Source organism: Salvelinus sp. IW2-2015, linkage group LG23, assembly GCF_002910315.2.
Source record: "Salvelinus sp. IW2-2015 linkage group LG23, ASM291031v2, whole genome shotgun sequence".
In the NCBI taxonomy this organism is placed as follows: domain Eukaryota; kingdom Metazoa; phylum Chordata; class Actinopteri; order Salmoniformes; family Salmonidae; genus Salvelinus; species Salvelinus sp. IW2-2015.
In genome coordinates this window covers 26,682,614-26,702,924 of record NC_036863.1, presented here as the reverse complement: position 1 = coordinate 26,702,924, position 20,311 = coordinate 26,682,614, and the positions used below count along the sequence as shown (strand labels likewise).

Here is a 20,311-nt window from a genome sequence, read left to right as displayed (position 1 = left end):
TTACAGAAAACGTTTGACCTTCTGATCATCCAAACAAAGGTATATAACAAAGTATTGAGATTAAACTTTGTTATTGACCAAATACTATATGTTCCACCATCATTTTCAAAATAAATTCATTACAAATCCTACAATGAGATTTTCTGGAATTTTTTCTCATTTGTCCGGCTGCATAGTTGAAGTTGTACCTATGATGAAAATTACAGCCTCTCTCATCTTTTAAGTGAAGAAATTCACATATTGGTGGCGACTACGAAACTTTTTGCCCACTGATATCTACATCACCATTCTAGGGCAATGTTATAGCCTCAAGCTGGCATCAATGTAAAGTTGTGTCTTTTTAAAGATCCAATTACATAATATGGACACTTATTCATAATGGTTTAGTTTAGACAGGCCGAAAATATCTATGATCACAAAGGACATTGCAGGGATCTAGCTTTGACTTAAATATAAAACTGAACATCGCATACACTGGCACCTTTTTTTATAGCCTGGATTTTCTATCGCCTAAATTCTTATTTAATCTGAATGTAATAGCTTGGCCATAACGAATAGATTATAGAACAACGGACACTCTCGTTAATTCTCTTGGACAGTTCAAAACTCTCTGAAAGTCCATTATTTACGTTTACACCTGGGTTCTATACATTACCTTGGATAAGCAGACTCAGCCAAATGTTTAAAAAAAAATATTCCAAGCTTACATATAAATTCCAGTCGTACTTTATCAAATGCCTTTTCTAATATGTAATGTTGTGTTTTGTACAGGGTTCACCCCTAAGGAGAACTCCCCACCCCCTCAAACCAAAAGCCATCTCAGCTAGGCCACATGTAAGAGTCATAAAAAAGAAAATTAATCTTACAAAACTATTATCTGAATGGAATATGCTCCAAAGTGTTGGTAATGTTCACCACATATTTCTGTTGACATGCTGACGTCATGAATTCACTTCATCATGAACGTTTAACATTCAAAGGTAAGATAGCTATTTGGTTCTTCTGGTCTGAGATTGATGTTGAGTTGAAAAGCCAGATGTCTTTTAAACGTTATCATTATTCCTATTACGTCTATGACTTGGTGATTAAAAAGTTCTTGAATCGGAGAGTGCATAAGTTTCCATTAACAAACATTACCTATGTCTCCACACCATCAAGTGTATGGAGAGAAGAACGTGGGAGGAACAGAATATAGGGGAGGCGGGGCGGGGGTATTCTGATGTCAAGATAGTGTTGATGATTGGGAACCATCCCTAGTTTTCTTCATGAACTCAGACAGGAGAGTTGTGAGTAGTCTTCATCCTGTCCATTTCGTCTCTACTATAGAACTTTTTCCACCAAACGTCTTGCTTGCATGCTTTAATGTGTGTGTGTGTGGTGGGTGTTACTACATGTGTGGTGATCGTAAGAAATGTTAAAGATGTCAATTGTGTGATGATATGAGTCCTGCAACAGATTTCCGCTACAACCCATGTATTTCTAACCATCACTTAATTATGTCATCACACGAGACCTCACCATGACATATATCCACTGATAAGAAGATAGAATATTCAAATTTCTTCCAAAATGATGCAGAAAATTAAATCCATGCATTACTTCTAGGTTAACTACTGCATGCTCTTACTTTCCGGCTACCCGATAACACTAAATAAACTTCAGTTAGTGCTAAATACGGCTGCTAGAATCCTACCTAGAACCAAGAAATTTGATCATATTACTCCAGGGCTTAGCTTCCCTAACACTGCTTCTGTTAAAGCAAGGGTATTTCAATATTTTACTGTTAACCTATAAGCGTACATGGGCTGCCCTACCTATTTTCCGATTGTCCTGCCGGTTACAACCTACACGTACGCTACGGTCACAAGACGCAGGCCTCCTAATTGTCCCTAAATTTCTAAGCAAAAACAAGCTGGAGCAGGGCTTTCTCTATAGATCTCAATTTTATGGAAATAGTCTGCCTACCCAGTAAGAGACGCAGACTCGGTCCAACCTTAGTCTTTACTTGAAGACTTATCTCGTTCAGTAGGTCAATAGAATTGAGTGTAGTCTGCCCAGGAGTGTGAAGGTGAATCGAAACGGCCGGAGCAACGACGCCCTTGCTGTCTCTGCCTGGCCGGTTCCCCTCTCTCCACTGGATTCTCTGCTCTAACCCTATTACAGGCTGATCACTGCGTAACTGGTTGCTCTTTCATGCCGTCCCTAGAGGGGGTTGCATCACTTGATGGTTGAGTTTACTGACGTATTCTCCTGTCTGGGTTGCGCCCCCCCTGGTTTGTCTGTGGTGAGATCTTGTGGCTGATTACTCGCCTTGTCTCAGGGTATGGTAAGTTGGTGGTTAAACTATCCCTCTAGTTGGTGTGGGCGTGCTTTGCAAAGTGGTGGGTTATATCCATTCCTGTTGTATGTCCGGGGGATCATCATGGGGCCACATGTGTCTCCTGACCCCTTGCGGTCCTCAGCCTCCCAGTATTTATGCATGCAGTAGTTTATGTGTCGGGGGCTAGGTCAGTTGGTTAATATCTTGGAGTACTTCTCCTTCTTATCCCGGTGTCCGTGTGAATTTAAGTATGCTCTCTCGAATTCTCTCCTTCTTCTCTTTCTTTCTCTCTCCGGAGGACCTACCCTAGACCATGCTTCAGGACTACCGGCATTGATGACTCCTGCTGTCCCCAGTCCCACCATTGCCTGCTGCGTTCCATTTCAATGGTCTGCCTGCGGCTATGGAACCCTACCTGTACCACCGGACGTGCACCTGTCCCAGACCTGCTGTTTTCAACTCTCTAGAACCCAGGACGGTAGAATACTCTTAATGATCGGCTGAAAAGCCAACTGACATTTACTCCTTTATTATTATTGAACCAGCTGGTCATATGAACATTTGAACATCTTCCATGTTCTTATAATCTCCCCCCGACACAGCCAGAAAAGACTGGCCACCCCTCATAGCCTGGTTCCCTCTAGGTTTCTTCCTTAGGTTTGGCCTTCTAGGAGTTTTCCTAGCCGCGTGCTTCTACAACCTGTGCATTGCTTGCGTTTGGCGTTTGAGGCTGGGTTCTGACAGCACTTCGAGGAGTATTATGATGTACGAAGGCTATATAAAATAAAACTTGATTTGATTTATAGAACCTATGGATCGTGGATGGATAATACCCACAGTCCCATGTGGGAATTCCCAACCAATAGGAGGATTAACTGTTCACTTCTTAGACCAATCCATTTTAGATATCTCATTATTCTTAAATACTTGGAATTCAAAATGTTACCTGAAACCCTTCCCCCTTCCCCCCAATCCACCTGTTTTCCCCCTTCCATGATGCAGCAACAAGACAGAGATACTCCCAGATGACACCCTATTTCCATATACAGTGCACTAGTTTAGACCAGAGCGCTATGCTCCTTGTCAGAAGTAGTGACTAGTATAGGGAATAGGGGCTGCCATTAGCAGATGTTTCAGACTTTACTGGTGACCTCTCATCCTTTATTGCGTATAGAATGATTGATGCTAAATGTTAGCAACTCCAGTGTTGTTCAACCTGAGCTACATAAGCCTTATGCCTCTGGCAGTCTCTATGGGGGTGCCACAGGGTTCAGTTCTTGGGCCGACTCTCTTCTCTGTATACATCAATGATGTTGTTCTTGCTGCTGGTGAGTCTCTGATCCACCTCTACGCAGACGACACCATTCTGTATACTTCTGGCCCTTCTTTGGACACTGTATTAACAACCCTCCAGACGAGCTTCAATGCCATACAACTCTCCTTCCGTGGCCTCCAATTGCTCTTAAATACAAGTAAAACTAAATGCATGTTCTTCAACCGATCGCTGCCTGCACCTGCCCGCCCGTCCAACATCTCTACTCTGGACGGTTCTGACTTAGAATATGTGGACAACTACAAATACCTAGGTGACTGGTTTGACTGTAAACTCTCCTTCCAGACTCACATCAAACATCTCAAATCCAAAGTTAAAGCTACAATTGGCTTCCTATTTCGCAACAAAGCATCCTTCAATCATGCTGCCAAACATACCCTTGTAGAACTGACCATCCTACCGATCCTCGACTTCGGCGATGTCATTTACAAAATAGCCTCCAATACCCTACTCAATAAATTGGATGCAGTCTATCACAGTGCCATCCGTTTTGTCACCAAAGCCCCATATACTACCCACCACTGCGACCTGTACGCTCTCGTTGGCTGGCCCTCGCTTCATACTCGTCGCCAAACCCACTGGCTCCAGGTCATCTACAAGACCCTGCTAGGTAAAGTCCCCCCTTATCTCAGCTCGCTGGTCACCATAGCAGCTGTAGCACGCACTCCAGCAGGTATATCTCTCTGGTCATCCCCAAAACAAATTATTCCTTTGGCCGCCTCTCCTTCCAGTTCTCTGCTGCCAATGACTGGAACGAACAAAAAAAATCTCTGAAACTGGAAACACTGATCTCCCTCACTAGCTTTAAGCACCAGCTGTCAGAGCAGCTCACAGATTACTGCACCTGTACATAGCCCATCTATAATTTAGCCCAAACAACTACCTCTCCCCTACTGTATTTATTTATTTATTTTGCTACTTTGCACCCCATTATTTCTATCTCTACTTTGCACATTCTTCCACTGCAAATCTACCTGTCACGTTCGTCGTATGAATCGGACCAAGGCGCAGCGTGGTATGCGTACATTCTTTATTATAATAAGAATGAACACTGAACAAACTAAACAAAATAACAAAATGACACTATAGCTATACAAAACGAGTGCTGACAGGAAACTATACACCAAAGGGAAAATGGCTACCTAAATATGATCCCCAATCAGAGACAACGATAAACAGCTGCCTCTGATTGGGAACCATATCAGGCCACCATAGACATACAAATCACCTAGACCTACAAAAACRCTAGACATACAAAAACCCCTAGACAATACAAAAACTAACGTACCCACCCTAGTCACACCCTGACCTAACCAAAAAATTAAGAAAACAGAGATATCTCAGGTCAGGGCGTGACACTACCAATCCTGTGTTTTACTTGCTATATNAAAGGGAAAATGGCTACCTAAATATGATCCCCAATCAGAGACAACGATAAACAGCTGCCTCTGATTGGGAACCATATCAGGCCACCATAGACATACAAATCACCTAGACCTACAAAAACRCTAGACATACAAAAACCCCTAGACAATACAAAAACTAACGTACCCACCCTAGTCACACCCTGACCTAACCAAAAAATTAAGAAAACAGAGATATCTCAGGTCAGGGCGTGACACTACCAATCCTGTGTTTTACTTGCTATATTGTATTTACTTCGCCACCACGGCCTTTTTTTTTGCCTTTACCTCCCTTATCTCACCTCATTTGCTCACATTGTATATAGACTTATTTTTGTACTGTATTATTGATTGTATGTTTGTTTTATTCCATGTGTAACTCTGTGTTGTTGTATGTGTTGAACTGCTTTGCTTTATCTTGGCCAGGTCGCAATTGTAAATGAGAACTTGTTCTCAACTTGCCTACCTGGTTAAATAAAGGTGAAATAAATAAATAAAAGTATGGATGTCAACCCCAACACATGTTCATATCTTCATTGGTACCAATCAAATGCATTACAGTTAAAAACGACTTTGACTACCATCAKCGATTTCTGTATGCTAACCAGCTTATACAAATAGCAGTTAGCATTTATCAGTCACTTCTTCTAAACCTGAAAAGGTTTGCAACGAAAACAGCCAAATATATCAAAATCGGACTTAAGTAACAACATTGTGGGTCTGTTACAATACATCAATCATGACAGATTTGACGAATATCCACTTTGTTAGATCAGATTTGTTGAATGTGCACCAATCTGGTCAATGGAACATCTGCATTACCACATCTATGCTTGCCTACCATAACTCATTATATGACAAGAGCAATGGAGAAACAGATGCATTGTGCATAAATGTCCATCAAATAAAAATCCCACTGACAAGAATTGCAAGAATACTGTAAACTGTACGTAAAAATATTTACATTATGTTTCACATGATAAGATTCAAAGCATTATATCTTATTGGAGTTGTATAAATGTAAGGCACTTGCTTACTGAATCTATAATGATCCTTTTCTTTGAAAGCATAAATTCACAATTTTATATTGTTTACAAAGGCCAAGAAAGCATTTTAAAAAACAAAGAAAAATATATGGTATATACATGTTTTCTAAAAACAACCAACACCTGAAGAGTATTAGCTTAGTGGGAGTTTGGTTTTCTAATGCTGTCTTTGGCCTGATTGCTTTGGTCTGGTGGCTCGAGTCGACAAGGTGAAAATTCTGTCAATGTGCCCTTGAGAAAGGCACCCAAATTTGCTCCAGGGACGCCGTACTACGATGGCTGAGCCTGTAAAACAACAACATTTCACTGCACCTAATCGGTGGATGTGACAATAAAATTCTAATATAAAAAAACGTCTAGAGATCTAGGATCAGTTTATAGCAGCTTACCCTCCCCATGTCCTAACCTTAAGCATAAGAGAGATGGACAAAGATCTGACCCTGTATCAGTGGAAAGGGGACCCCTCAGACTGGTTCCAGAGAATGACACGCTATGTTACCATGGCTCAGATACAGCACTGGCAGTTTGGGAGCAGTAATAGTGTAGAGATATTTAAACACTCCTCATTGGCCAACGGGAGGAGAGAGAGAAACAGGTCCTCCCATGGACAAAATAGAGGACACAAAGTAAGAGATGGACTCTCACTGAGAAAGATGCCCACGGAGCGCTTCTCATCTCTGTAGTCTTCTTCATGATTCTCTAGAGAATTAGATTGATACATTTTTCTTCTCTGTCTACCCAGCTTGCAATTCAGTTCAATTATCTTTCTCTCTCAGTCCTCTCTCATGCTGGCATCCTCTGCAGTTCTTTGGAGGCGGTGTTGTTGTCTGGACTCTTTACTCCGTTCACCACAGTGTATCTCTGTCCCGCCTGCTGGCCTTGTTGTCCTGCCCTATGTCTCAGGATGAGGAGAGAGAGCAGGAAGCAGATGAACGCTCCGCAAACAAACAACACCTGCAGTCCCAGGAACCTGGCCATAAAAGAGATGGAAACTGTAAATATCATACATCCAAGATATTCTGAATACTCTATAACAAACCTGCGTCAAAATACATACTGTATGGCAAATACTTTAAAAAAAATGAAGCTGTGGCTGATTTAGGTTGCCTGGTAAATTGGTCCCAAAAGTGCAATGGAATGGTCCCAAAAGTGCAAACTCTAAGTATGGCTGATATGGCTGACATGGAGGCATGAGTCATTGTGCAGGTGGAGGGTATATCTGCTGGTGCTTGCCTCTGTCTGAAGAGGTCCATGTTGTAGTAGTGACATGATGTGTTCCTTCCACACTTCTTCCCCCAGAGGATACAGGTGGTGTCTATGGCAATGCCGTACAGGACTGGGGCAGGCAGGAATGCTGGAGACACACACATACACCAATTACAAATACACATCCATGTGAACACGCACACACAGACATGCATGCACACACGCACGTGCACACACATACACAATTGGCTGAGAGGCTGTGAGATGATTCTTCTGAGTGGCAGTGTTGATATTTGTCATTATCCCTGTAGAGATGGGTTTTCTGAGTTTACATGGTCCTGCTTCACGTCACCTAACAGGACAGCCAGAGAGGAATTTCGGGGATGGATTTTTGAAAAGGCATTTTTTCCAAGACGTTTTCTGTTCAAACCGTGGATGTCGAGCAGAAAGGTTGATCACTGTGAAAGTGAATCACTGTGCATTGGTCGTTTATCTACATTTCTTGGAATCCCAGCCAAAGATGTGATAGTGTGGCTGTCTGTGAAATGTTGATATAACTCACCCAGCATTCTGAAGAGCATGTACTGAACTCCCACAGCAAAAGACTTATCCTCTGTTTTCACTGTCCTGCAGGGGAGATAGAGGGAGAGAGCGAGACAGAAGGAAAAAGTGAAGAAGAGGGTAAAGGGGATGAAGAGGAAAAGGATGGGAGCGGGTCAACATCAGTCACAGTAACCGTGCCAGTTCTGGCGTGAAGAAGTTACTGACCAGCTGGATGGAGTTTGCGTTTAGTTCAGAGTGAAACAGAACAGCTGAACGGATGCAGTAAATTATGTCAGACGTATCACACCCCCACACACACACACACACACACACACACACACACACACACACACACACACACACACACACACACACACACACACACACACACACACACACACACCACACACACTCAACACCACACACACACACACAACACACACACACACCACACACACACACACACACACACACACACACACACACACACACACACACACACACACAGCGTTGCTTAAATATCAATATGCAAAAACTACCCCCATCCACTTTATCTTGAAATCTTTGTTGTGCATGTGCAGTTGCTGTCTGATAAATGAGAGTGACAGTGTGTGAAGAGTTGGTTAACATCTATAGTCATGTTTAGCGGACTGTCTAAGTGTTACCCAGTGAGGAAGCGGAAAGCTCTGTTCTTTATACCCTTATTATGTTTGCTATCACCCCACAGGCCCAATCATGCTGATCATAGACCAACCAACAGACACACACAGTGCGGACGTTGTATGTTTGTGGTTGTGTGTTGTGTGTGGTGTGTGTGTGTTTTGTGTGTGTGTGGTGTTTTGTGTGTGTGTTTTGTGTGTGTGTGTGTGTGTGTGTGTTTGTGTGTTGTGTGTGTGTGTGTGTGTGTGTGTGTTGTGTGTGTGTGTGTCTGTGTGTGTGTGTGTGTGTGTGTCTGTTGTCTGTGTGTGTGTGGTTTGGGTAGGCTCAAACATGCTGAAACGAAGAGGAATGCGTTTGAACCACCTGAGCCATCATGACGGATGATAATGTATGATACAGTGGCAACTACTGCCTCAGGCTAAGCAATAGAAACTAGTGTCTGGTCCCTGCAAAAATAACTAAGGGAGTGCGTGAGAGAACTCAGATACCTCAGGCTTTACCATGGGGACACGACTGCACATGACTCTCTCTCTTTCTCTGTACGTAGGTGATTAGTGTGTGTGTTCATAGTGTTTTGTGTGTGTGTGTGTGTGTGTGTGTGTGTGTTGTGTGTGTGTGTGTTGTGTGTGTGTGTGTTGTGTGTGTGTGTGTGTGTGTGCTGTACCTCAGTATCATCATGTATGATGGCGTCTGTGAGAAGGATGCGATGAAGCAGGTGAGGGCAGAGAGAACCATAAAGGGCAAGAGGAGGTGTTCACAGTTGCTACCGCATGTCCCCGGCAACGCATGGGACCCGTTGATGCAGCCACAGTTTGTGTAGTTCTGTCAGAGAAAGAGTCACATGACATTAACCACCAGCCAATCACCATTGCATCTGGCAGTAACTGTTAACATAGTAGGTGTGAATGAGAATCACTCATCTCACAAAATAAAAGTACATTATCAAGAAACTGGCTTGATAGTCTCTCTAGCTTCAAGGCAAGGGAATATTCTTCTCCCGAGCTTTGTATGGTGGTGGAGTGTGTGTGAGTATTCTAAATAATACTGAGTCTGGCTGGTAACCCTGTTTTCCATTGAGTAGACATCTGGCAGTAAAGCAGAAGTGAGGCCCCTTTAGAGCTGTGTATGTCTGACATGTCTACTTCCTGGAAATTCATAATCTTGGGTTTCTTCATGTTTCTGCATGTTATGTGATTTAGTTTTCTCTCTGTGTTCTTTTTAACCTCAATATGATTGGCCTGGGAAAGTTAGGATTCAGCCTATTCATGAACAGGCAGGTGTAGTGGTTTACCAGGACTTTGATGGTGTTGTTGTCCTGTACTTTGGTCATGCAGCCTGCATGACAGGGTGATATGAACTCCACCCCGTCTGAGCCACACACCGGGTTAAAAGTCTCGGTCGGACAGGAGCACCCAGCTTTACACCCCAAGGAGCCTTTCTGTCTGAGAACAGAGGAAGAAGAAKGAGGAATGGTACCTGGTGGAGTTCACAATGGCAACTTAAGGCTTCAGTGCTGTTTTAAGGAGAGGTGATGGTAACCTACGTGGTGGGGTAGACGCCAGTGACACTCTGTGTGGAGCAGCCGAGGAGGAGGAGAGGCAGAGCGGTGAGCATACACATCAAGATGGCTGCCGTGCACATGAGGGCGGAGCCTCTAGTAGACATACTCAGCCTCCTCATCAAAGCCCCACCTAGCACGATGCCCAGCACCGCTAGAGGGATACTCACCCCACCTACAGGCACACAGAGGTTTCYCCTAAAATGACATACCCAAATCTAACTGCCTGTAGCTCAGGCCCTGAAGCAAGGATATGCATATTCTTGGTACCATTTGAAAGTTTGTAGTTTGTGGAAATGTGAAAGGAATGTAGGATAATATAACACAACAGATCTGGTAAAAGATAATACAAAGAAAAAACCAACCATTCTTTTGTATTTTTTTTTAACCATCATCTTTGAAATGCAAGAGAAAGGCCATAATGTATTATTCCAGCTCAGGTACAATTTAGATTTTGGCCACTAGATGGCATCAGTGTACGAGGATCGTTTAAGATTGATCCAATGAACCATTGCATTTCTGTAACAAAATGTTGTATCAAGACTGCCCAAATGTGCCTAATTTGTTTATTAATAAAGCATAACAGTCACTCCGATATAAGTTGTGAAAACGTTCTAAGGTTGTGTTTTTTGCAGTCGCCCTGCACATCTCAGAAGTTAGATCTCAGAAGACAACATGGTTCTGGAGACATGAGCTCTGTGCTGCCTGCCTTTGAAAAAGAACCTGGAACGCAACCAGTGTTTCCCCTTACATAGGCAGGGTGGTTCCCCTCAGCCTAGCTCTGTTAACCCCCTCCTAATAATAGTTGGCCTTATTTTGTAGTCTTGTAAAATGTTGATATTGGCAGCTTCAGGTGCAAACGCTGGAGATTCTGCACCCTGCCAAAGAACTAAAACACTGGGGTAAAGGGAAAGTAAATCCCATCCAGATTTGACCCTGCTATAAACAGTAGTGGGCGGCAGGGGTTTGATTGCCTGTGCTCTGAGTCTTTGTCTTCTGGAATGATTACCTCCAGTTGCTCAATAGCAGTGTTTCTGTGGTAGAATTCCATGCTCTCTGTGCTATTCATAGACCCCTGGAGAGTTGGAGCATACTCTATTATTAATCTCAGCTAGTATTAAGTGTGTATATAATGTGATATTACCCATATTTCTTATTCCCATCAGACCCGAGTTAAATACACATGCCAAATACTTGAGTTTTGCAGATTTGATTTTAAAGTAATAACTCTCCATTGAGTGGAATTTTAATTTTGTATATTGGTTCTATTTTTTCTTTATTAGACAAACCCTAACCTTAATCTAAATCAAGATGTTTCACAGAGATAACGAATAATGTCTCTCACCGATCATCATGTTGGAGAAGGAGGCAGTCTGGGTGAACTGGCGCTCTATGAACTTGGCCATAAAGGTGGCGAGGCCGGCTACCATCGCTGCCAGGTGGACCTGTGCCAGCACCACCAAAAGGTAGATGGGGTTCCGCAGGGTCCGCAGGGCAATACGAGGGAAACCTGGGAGAAAGAGGGGGAGGGAGGGGAGGGAGGGAGAGAGGGGCTAATGGCTAATGACCTCACTGCTTAAGACAATATTTACCACGGGGGTTGCAACAATAGAGGAAGAGAGAGGACACAATGTGACCACTTCTACTTTTTATATACTATCAGTATGTATATCAGTGACTGTCACCCTTAATGCCCTGTAGTCACCCATAGACACAGTGAAGAGAAACGGAAAGAAAACAGACGGGTGTGGTTTTATAAAAGTGTCTCACTTTTGAGAAACTGTGTGAGGGTGAGTTCCTGAACGGGGTCTGGCAGTGGTTTCTTTTCCTCTTCTGCTCTGGGCTCTGTGACATCGCCTCCATTTTCCTAACCAGGGGAGAGAAAGAACCACACCGCAATTATGCGCTGTACCTGTATTACAACAGATTAGAGTTGGATCACGGCACAGCAAACATGTAATCCTGTCATTATTGCATTAACTCTCTAATAGCCTTTGTCAGGTCTAGGGAACATGATGTGGGAAAGAGAGAGTTTTGCCTACAAGATCGCTGATTGCGAAATGGTAACATTTAAAGTGTATGTAACACTGCAGTGCACTCAAGTTACACGCCAAGCTTCAGAGCTTTTAAAGCCTTGGCCAGCATTCAAGAGACTGTGTGTGTGTGTGTTTGTGTGTGTGTGCGGCTATGCTATGCTATTGAGCAAGACCTGGCACAATGATTCTTCTTTGTGCCAGATGACTGATGAGCGAAACATGAACCAAAGACTCAACCTCTTTTGAAACATTCCCTTACAGAATGATAGATATCAGCCAGGACCTTATTCAACAAGGTCAAACCTCATCACTCTTTCTCTGAACCAAATTTTTCTATAAGAGAAGATTGTTCAACTTTCATTACATTTTCTAAGTTAATGCTTAATAAGACATAAAATCAATCAATCACAAATATATATCATGACTGTGACAACGTGTCAGCTTGTATCCCATACTACACCTCTTTGGGCATCTGCCGGGGGAAGAAYAGGTAGGGCAGGGAGGTGAGGAAGAGGAAGGAGGCTGCCACCAAGAAGCCTAGCCACCAGGCTCCCACCCAGCGAGGGTCTCCTCGCTCCAGACCTATCTGATCTGCAGATAGAAGAAAGACATGTTACTGTATTAGTGGCAAAGTAAAGTATTCAAAAATAATAAAATAACAATATTCAATCAACTATTCAATGAAATAACCAATGCAATCAAAGGTACTGTATGTTTTGAAGTGCACCCTGAGAACACTTCCTGGTTTAAAACGTTATAACCTTTTGACAAAATGTTGATATTAGGAAAGAAAGTACATATTTTTCCTTGGCATTTTTCAACAGAACATTGAATCTCTTTCTAACTTACAGCAGCTTCCAGGAAGAAGTCATATTCTTTTTCACTGTGAGAAACTCCACATTCATTCTGAATGACTAAAGTGAAAGACTGAGTGAATGAGGTCATACCAGATGTTCAGAGAGACCGAGATTCCAGTTAAGAACAAATTTTCCTCCAAAAAGGGAATAAGCTAATTTCTGTCACAGAAATAAGTCTGATATCATGCACTTTTCTACAGAAGTAAATAACTATAGATATGCACCACACACGCCATACACACATGCACACACACGCACACACACATACATACTTCAGCAGGCGTTTGAACAGTTTGAACATGTCCACAATCACTAACAATGCTCTCACACCTTGATAAACGAGATGCATCAAACTGGAAGAACGAGTTCAATTACATGAAACTGGAAAGACAGGACACTGGTCCATGACCATGACTGGGGTAAATCCAGTTTCTGAGGTGTCTGAAGCTTGCAGGAAAAGCTGTGGTTCACACAGAATGAGGTGGATTGGAAAAGTCCTTGATGAAAATCTGCTCCAGAGCGCTCAGGTCCTTATGACTGGGGCGAAGGTTCACCTTCGAATAGGACAACGACCGTAAGCACACAGCCAAGACAACACAGGAGTGACTTCGGGACAAGTCTCTGAATGTCCTTGAGTGGCCTAGCCAGACCTGAAAATAGCTGAAAATAGCTGCAGCAAAGCTCCCCATCCAACCTGACAGAGCTTGAAAGGATCTGCAGAGAAGAATGAGAAATACCCCAAATACAGGTGTGCCAATCTTGTAGCGTCATACCAAAGAAGACTCAAGGCTGTAATCGCTGCCAAAGTTGCTTCAACAAAGTACTGAGTAAAGGGTCTGAATACTTATGTAAATGTGATATTTCAGCTTATTATTTTCAATAAATTTGCAAAAAAATCGAAAAAAAAGTTTTTGCTTTGTCATTATGGGGTATTGTGTGTAAATCTATGAGAAAAAAAGAACAATTTAATACATTCTGGAATGAGGCTGCAACGTAACAAAGTGTGGAAAAAGTCAAGGGGTCTGATTACTTTCCCGATGCACTGTAAATGTTTGCCTGTTAGAATTCACAGGAGTGGAGTAAAGATAAGATGGTCGTTATCATTGACATTATTCCAGCTAGTCTCCATTAAACTCTGTTTATTAAAACACAATCACTCAGAGTTTTATTTTGGCTTGTAAAGGAAACTACAAGAGGAGGACCTCCAGAATGTATCATAACCGGCCGTGATTGGGAGTCCCATAGAGCGGCGCACAATTGGTCCTGCATCATCGGCCGGTGTAGGCCGTCATTGTAAATACGATTTTTTTCTTAACTGACTTGCCTAGTTAAATAAAGGTTAAATAATAAATGTAAAAAAATTATTGCATGCACCTTGAAGTTGACCTGTAGCACACCTTAACACCAACCTTTGGTACATTACCCACCCAATATTGTATTCTAACCCTAACCCTAGCTTCATGTCCACATCCCAGTTCAATCCTAACCCTAGCCTCAACCACAACCCTAACCCATATCAGCTCCAGATGAGACACTCCTGACATATTGTGAACATCTGAGGACCTCCTGGGAGTGTGTGTGTGTGTGTGTGTGTGTGTGTGTGTGTGTGTGTGTGTGTGTGTGTGTNGTGAGAGAGAGAGTGTGAGTGAATGAGTCAGTGAGTGAATGAGTAAGAGACCTGGCACATTTGGTTCCTTGGAAGTTGTGGGAACATGTGTTTTTTGGTTTCAGATTGGTTCCGGGAACGAAGCCCTAAGTTTCCTGACCGGTAAAACTGAACGTTTTTTAAACATTCTGAGAACTAAAGCTGTTTTTAAGTTGTAGGGAGGTTTTCCTGGGAGGTTTTAAAGCTCTGAGAATGGAAATTATCGTATTTAAAGGTAAATACAGTTCCTTCAGAAAATATTCACAAACCTCGGCTTTTTCCTAATTTTGTTGTGTTACAGCCTACACACAATACCCCATAATGTCAAAGTGGAATTATGTTTTTAGAAATGTTTACAAATTCATTAAAAATTAAAAGCTTACATGTCTTGAGTCAGTAAGTATTCAACCCRTTTGTTATGGCAAGCCTAAACAAATTGAGGGTTAAACATCTACTTAACAAGTTAAGTAGCTTGGACTCACTCTGTGTGCAATTATAGTGTTTAACATTATTTTTGAATGACTGACTACCTCATCTCTGTATACCTCATACATTGCATTTACTCTGCAATACTAATCYAAACCACAGATTGAAAAGAAGGAAACCCGTACAAAATATTCCAAAACATACATCCTGTTTGCAAACAGGATGCATGTTTTGGAATATTTTTTTTTCTGTACAGGCTTCCTTTTTTTCACTCCGTAATTTAGGTTAGTATTGTGGAGTAACGACAATGTTGTTGATCCATCCTCAGTTTTTTCCTATCAGGGCCATTAAATTGTTTTAAAGTCACCATTGGCCTCATGGTGAAATCCATGAGCGTTTTCCTTCCTCTCCGGAAACTGAGTTAGAAAGGACGTCTGTATCTTTGTAGTGACTGGCTGTATTGATACGTCATCCAAAGTGTAATTAATAACTTCACCATGCTCTAAGGGATATTCAATGCTTGCTTTTTTTTACCAATAGGTGCCCTTCTACCTTCTTCGCGAGACATTGGTAAACCTTGCTGGTCTTTGTGGTTGAATCTGTGTTTGAAATTCTCTGCTCAACTAAGGGACCTTACAAATAATTGTATGTTTGGGGTATAGAGATGAGGTAGTCATTCAAAAATCATTCTGAAAAACACTATTATTGCATATTATTGCAAATATACATGTATAGAGTGAGTCCATGGAATTTATTTTGTGACTTGTAAAGCATATTTTTACTCCTGAACTTATTTAAGCTTGCTATATCTTTTGTTTAAGTTTTTTATTGAACCTTTACTTAACGAGGCAAGTCAGTTAAGAACAAATTCTTATTTACAATGACGGCCTACCAAAAGGCAAAAGGCCTCCTGGGGGGTGGGCTGGGATAAAAAAAAAAWATATAGGACAAAACACACATCACGACAAGAGAGACACCACAACACTACATAAAGAGAGACCTAAGACAACAACATAGGATGGCAGCAACACATGACAACACAGCATGGTAGCAACACAACATGCAACAACATGGTAGCAAAACAGCATGGCAGCAGCACAACATGATAGCAGCACAAAACATGGTTCAAACATGATTGGGCACAGACAACAGCACAAAGGGCAAGAAGGTAGACAATAATACATCACGCGAATCAGCCACAACTGTCAGTAAGAGTGTCCATGATTGAGTCATTGAATGAAGAGACGGAGATAAAACTGTCCAGTTTGACTGTTTTTTGCAGCTCGTTTCAGTCATACTGTATCAAAGTGGTTGAATACCTATTGACAAGACATTTTAGCTTTTCAATTTTAATTAATTTCAAGCAGAATTCCACTTTGACATTATGGGGTATCATATCTCAAATCTCAATTTAATCAATTTTAAATTCAGGCTATAACACAACAACATGTGGGAAAAAGTCAAGGGGTGTGAGTACTTTCTGAAGGCACTGTAGAACTTACAGAAAGTGTCACAGTATGATGCATTTTGTGTATGTGCTCACCTTTGGACATCTTGTCGATGTCGACATAAAAGCGTAACATGAAGGAGCCCATCATAAAGCCAAAAGCAGGACCAATAGACGTGACAGCCAGGAGGATGCCTGCAGGGGGGAACCACAGTCAGACATGTCACCCCTGTTGTGGGATCAATACAGTGACACGGAAAAGACTGCTTATCGTTTAGTTTCTCCCCAGATCATACTTCGAAGTTGATGAAAAGAAAATGAAAGACTGCCCATTGTTTGCTGATCTCAAGTATCATTTTATCATATAGATTGACATGACATGACACACACTTGACATGAAACAGCCTTGAGAGCAGCAAAACAATGATTGGATACAAAACATTCACTTTAGTTTCATTACTATTTTTCCACATCCTGCACCAGGGTTATGTGTGAAATTCCTAATGTAACTCATTCTAATGTCCCTGTAAGTATTCTCAGAATTGGAGGGGATTGAGTGGAGCCCAAAATTGCGGGAACGTTAGAGAAGAATGGTGCAACTCTCCATTTAAAAAGAACAACAGTGATACTATTGATTCCTAGTTAAAAACCTAAAAGACCTGCATCAGAATGTGTATTTCCTGTATTCCAAGAATTCCCTGTTTCCCAGTCACTCCCAGTGCTCATACCGAGGTAGAGAGGAGAGTTCCTCTTGCTGGCATAGTCATCAATGTAGGAGATTCCGAAGGGTTGGATGGGAACGCCGCCGATTCCCAGGAGTAGCTGTCCTAGGAGCAGGAGTGGGAATACTCCCTGCTGGGAGTGACTCTCTTGCTGAGTGCAGCTATGATTGGACAAGGTTGATTGGAAAGAGCTCTCTAATTGGCAGAGGCCAGAGTCGTCATCCTTGGATTCTATTGAACACAGGTAGAGGTAGGAAGGAGTTAAGAGTTAGGTGATAACTACTATTTTTGTTTTGAGATTCAAACAAATATGTGTATGTACTGTATGTGTGTGTGTGTATGTGACTTACCGCTGATGTGGTCTGTGTACTGGTAGGGGCCACTGATGAAATGAGGCATGGCCATTATCAGAGCAGCCAGACTGACCACCAGTGCCCCTCCACCAATGAACCGTGGTCTGTGGACACGGCTACCAAAGAAACTAACAAACACTATCAGGACTATGTTCCCCACCTACACACACACATAAACACACACACACAGAATCATGAGCACAACACACTCACACAAACAAACACAACCATTAACACACTCATGTGCCCACTCTCACATGTAAACATTTAAAGTATACAATTTTTTCATATATAAATACAAATAATAATCTGAACCTATATGGATCTGGAATTTCTCAGTCAATCTTCCTGTTATCTTGATCAGCCCAAAAGAGTGGTGGGATAGGGTCAGGGTTAGGTTTAGGCTTACCTCATTGAAGGATGCCAAGATGCCAGACTTCTGGCTAGAGAAGCCATAGCGTCTCTCTATGGTGGAGATGGAGCTCTTCAGATATCCAGACACCAACAGCTGGGCCAGCTGGAGCATCCCATGGCACAGCACAAATAACTAGAGGAGAGATAGGAGAGAGAGGATAGACAGGGAAGGGAGAGAGAGAGGAAAACCATGGTATATATTTGTTTATGGTTTCATCAGTATGCAGACAGACTGTAGATACATGAAGTGTATTAAAAATATTGTTCCCAGCTTACTCTAAGTAGTAAATAATATGATCTGATCAATGAACTACAGAGAGCTCAAATGTCTGATTTAAATATTCAGGAGAACTTCTTGTTCCACACGGGGCACTACATCTAGTTGCACATTTGACACCTTTAAAACTTCTTAGTGATCCCTTCCCGCTCAGATCCCAGTAACAGGATTGATTTGACAACATCCAGTGAAATTGCAGCGTGCCAAATTCAAGAACAGAAATACTCATAATAGAAATTCACAAAACATACATGTATAATACATCAAAATAAAGCTTAACTTCTTGTTAACCGAGCCTCAGTGTCAGATTTCAAAAAGGCTTTACAGTGAACGCAGACCATGCGATTATCTGAGGACAGCACCCCGCATACAAACACATGAAAGTAATATTTCAACCAGCCAGGTGCGACACAAAACTCAGAAATAACGATATAATTCATGCCTTACCTTTGAAGATCTTCTTCTGTTGGCACTCCCAAATGTCCCAGAAACATCACAAATGGTCCTTTTGTTCGATAAATGTCTTCTTTATATCTCCAAAATGTCAATTTATTTGGCACGTTCGATTCAGAAAATATACCGGTTCCAACTCGCCCAACATGACTACAAAGTATCTAATAAGTTACCTGTAAACTTGGTCCAAACATTTCAAACAACGTTTCCTGTCACGTTCCTGACCTGTTTTCTCTTGTTTTGATCGTGTTTATTGGTCAGGGCGTGAGCGGGGGCATTCTATGGGTGTTGTTTCTATGTTGGGTTAAGGGGTGTGCTGGTATGCTCTCAATTAGAGGCAGGTGTTTGCATTTCCTCTGATTGAGAGTCATATTAAGGTAGGTTTGTTCTCACTGTTTGTTTGTGGTGATTGTCTCCTGTGTCTTTCGTGTCGTCAGTGTATGTGCACCACACGGGACTGTTTTGGCTGTCGTTCGTTTGATGTAGTTCTGTTCCTGTTCGTGAGTTCTGCGTGTAGTATGTAATTCCATGTTCAGGTCTGTCTACGTCGTGGTTTGTTATTTTGTAATTTTCAAGTGTTTTTCGTGTTCATTTCGTATTTCAATAAATATCATTTATTGTCATCATACCTCGCTGCGTGTTGGTCCGCACCCATGCTCCTCCTCTTCGGATTAAGAGGAGGAGGAACGCCGTAACAGAATCACCCACCAACCTAGGACCAAGCGGCAAGGGAATGCTCAACAGAGCAAACCAGGACTTCTGGACTTGGGAGGAGATCCTGGACGGTAGAGGACCCTGGGCTCAGCCAGGGGAATATCGCCGTCCCAAGGCGGAGTTGGAAGCAGCGAAGGCTGAGAGGCGCTGGTATGAGGAGGCAGCGCGGCGACGCGGTTGGGACCCGTGAGTCAGACCAAAAATTTCTTGGGGGGGGCACACGAGGAGTGTGGCAAAGCCGGGTAGGATACCTGAGCCAACTCCCCGTGCTTACCGTGGAGTGGAGAGGGCGTCGTACTGTCAGACACCGTGTTATGCGTAAAGCGCACGGTGTCCCCAGTACGCGTGCTTAGCCCAGTGCGGGCTATTCCACCTTGCCGCACTGGGAGGGCTAGGTTGGGCATCGAGCCGATGTCATGAAGCCGGCCCAACGTATCTGGCCTCCAGTACGTCCTCCTAGGGCCGGCGTACAGTGCACCAGCCTTACAGGTGGTGTCCCCGGTTCGCCTGCATAGCCCAGTGCGGGTTATTCCACCTCGCCGCACTGGCAGGGCTACGGGGACCATTCAACCTGGTAAGGTTGGGAGGCTTTGTGCTCAAGAGCACGTTTCCTCCTCACGGTCCGGTACCCGGTGCCACCTCCAAGTACCAGTCCACCGGTGGCAGCCCCCCGCACCAGGCTGTCTCTCGGGTTCTCTCTCCAGCTGCTCCCACCTGTCCAGCGCTGTCAGAGCTTTCCTCCTCTCCAGCGCAGCCAGTGCCTATACCACGCACCAGGCTGTCTCTCCGTCTCCTTCCTACAGGTGTGCCCGTCTGCCCAGCGGCGCCTGATGCCCGCTGCCCCGCGCCTGAACTGCCCGTCTGCCCAGCGGCGCCTGAACTGCCCGTCTGCCCAGCG

General features: G+C 43.0%; 1 protein-coding gene across 2 annotated transcripts in view; it reads right to left on the bottom strand.

Moving 5' to 3' along the window:
* Positions 1–5,576: 5,576 nt before the first annotated feature.
* Positions 5,577–20,311, bottom strand: part of LOC111950674 (solute carrier organic anion transporter family member 2B1) — a 32,923-nt gene continuing 18,188 nt past the window's right edge. For both annotated transcript variants that reach the window (XM_023968453.2, XM_070434452.1), the window contains 13 exons: positions 17,965–18,102; positions 17,553–17,715; positions 17,209–17,433; positions 16,577–16,675; positions 12,566–12,696; positions 11,840–11,936; positions 11,415–11,579; positions 10,055–10,244; positions 9,803–9,953; positions 9,176–9,333; positions 7,871–7,935; positions 7,336–7,456; positions 5,577–7,072 (listed from right to left, as the gene is read on the bottom strand). In XM_023968453.2, the coding sequence (XP_023824221.1) occupies positions 6,886–7,072; positions 7,336–7,456; positions 7,871–7,935; positions 9,176–9,333; positions 9,803–9,953; positions 10,055–10,244; positions 11,415–11,579; positions 11,840–11,936; positions 12,566–12,696; positions 16,577–16,675; positions 17,209–17,433; positions 17,553–17,715; positions 17,965–18,102 (1,890 nt within the window). In that variant the 3' untranslated portion in view covers positions 5,577–6,885. The remainder of the gene's footprint in view (positions 7,073–7,335; positions 7,457–7,870; positions 7,936–9,175; positions 9,334–9,802; positions 9,954–10,054; positions 10,245–11,414; positions 11,580–11,839; positions 11,937–12,565; positions 12,697–16,576; positions 16,676–17,208; positions 17,434–17,552; positions 17,716–17,964; positions 18,103–20,311) is intronic.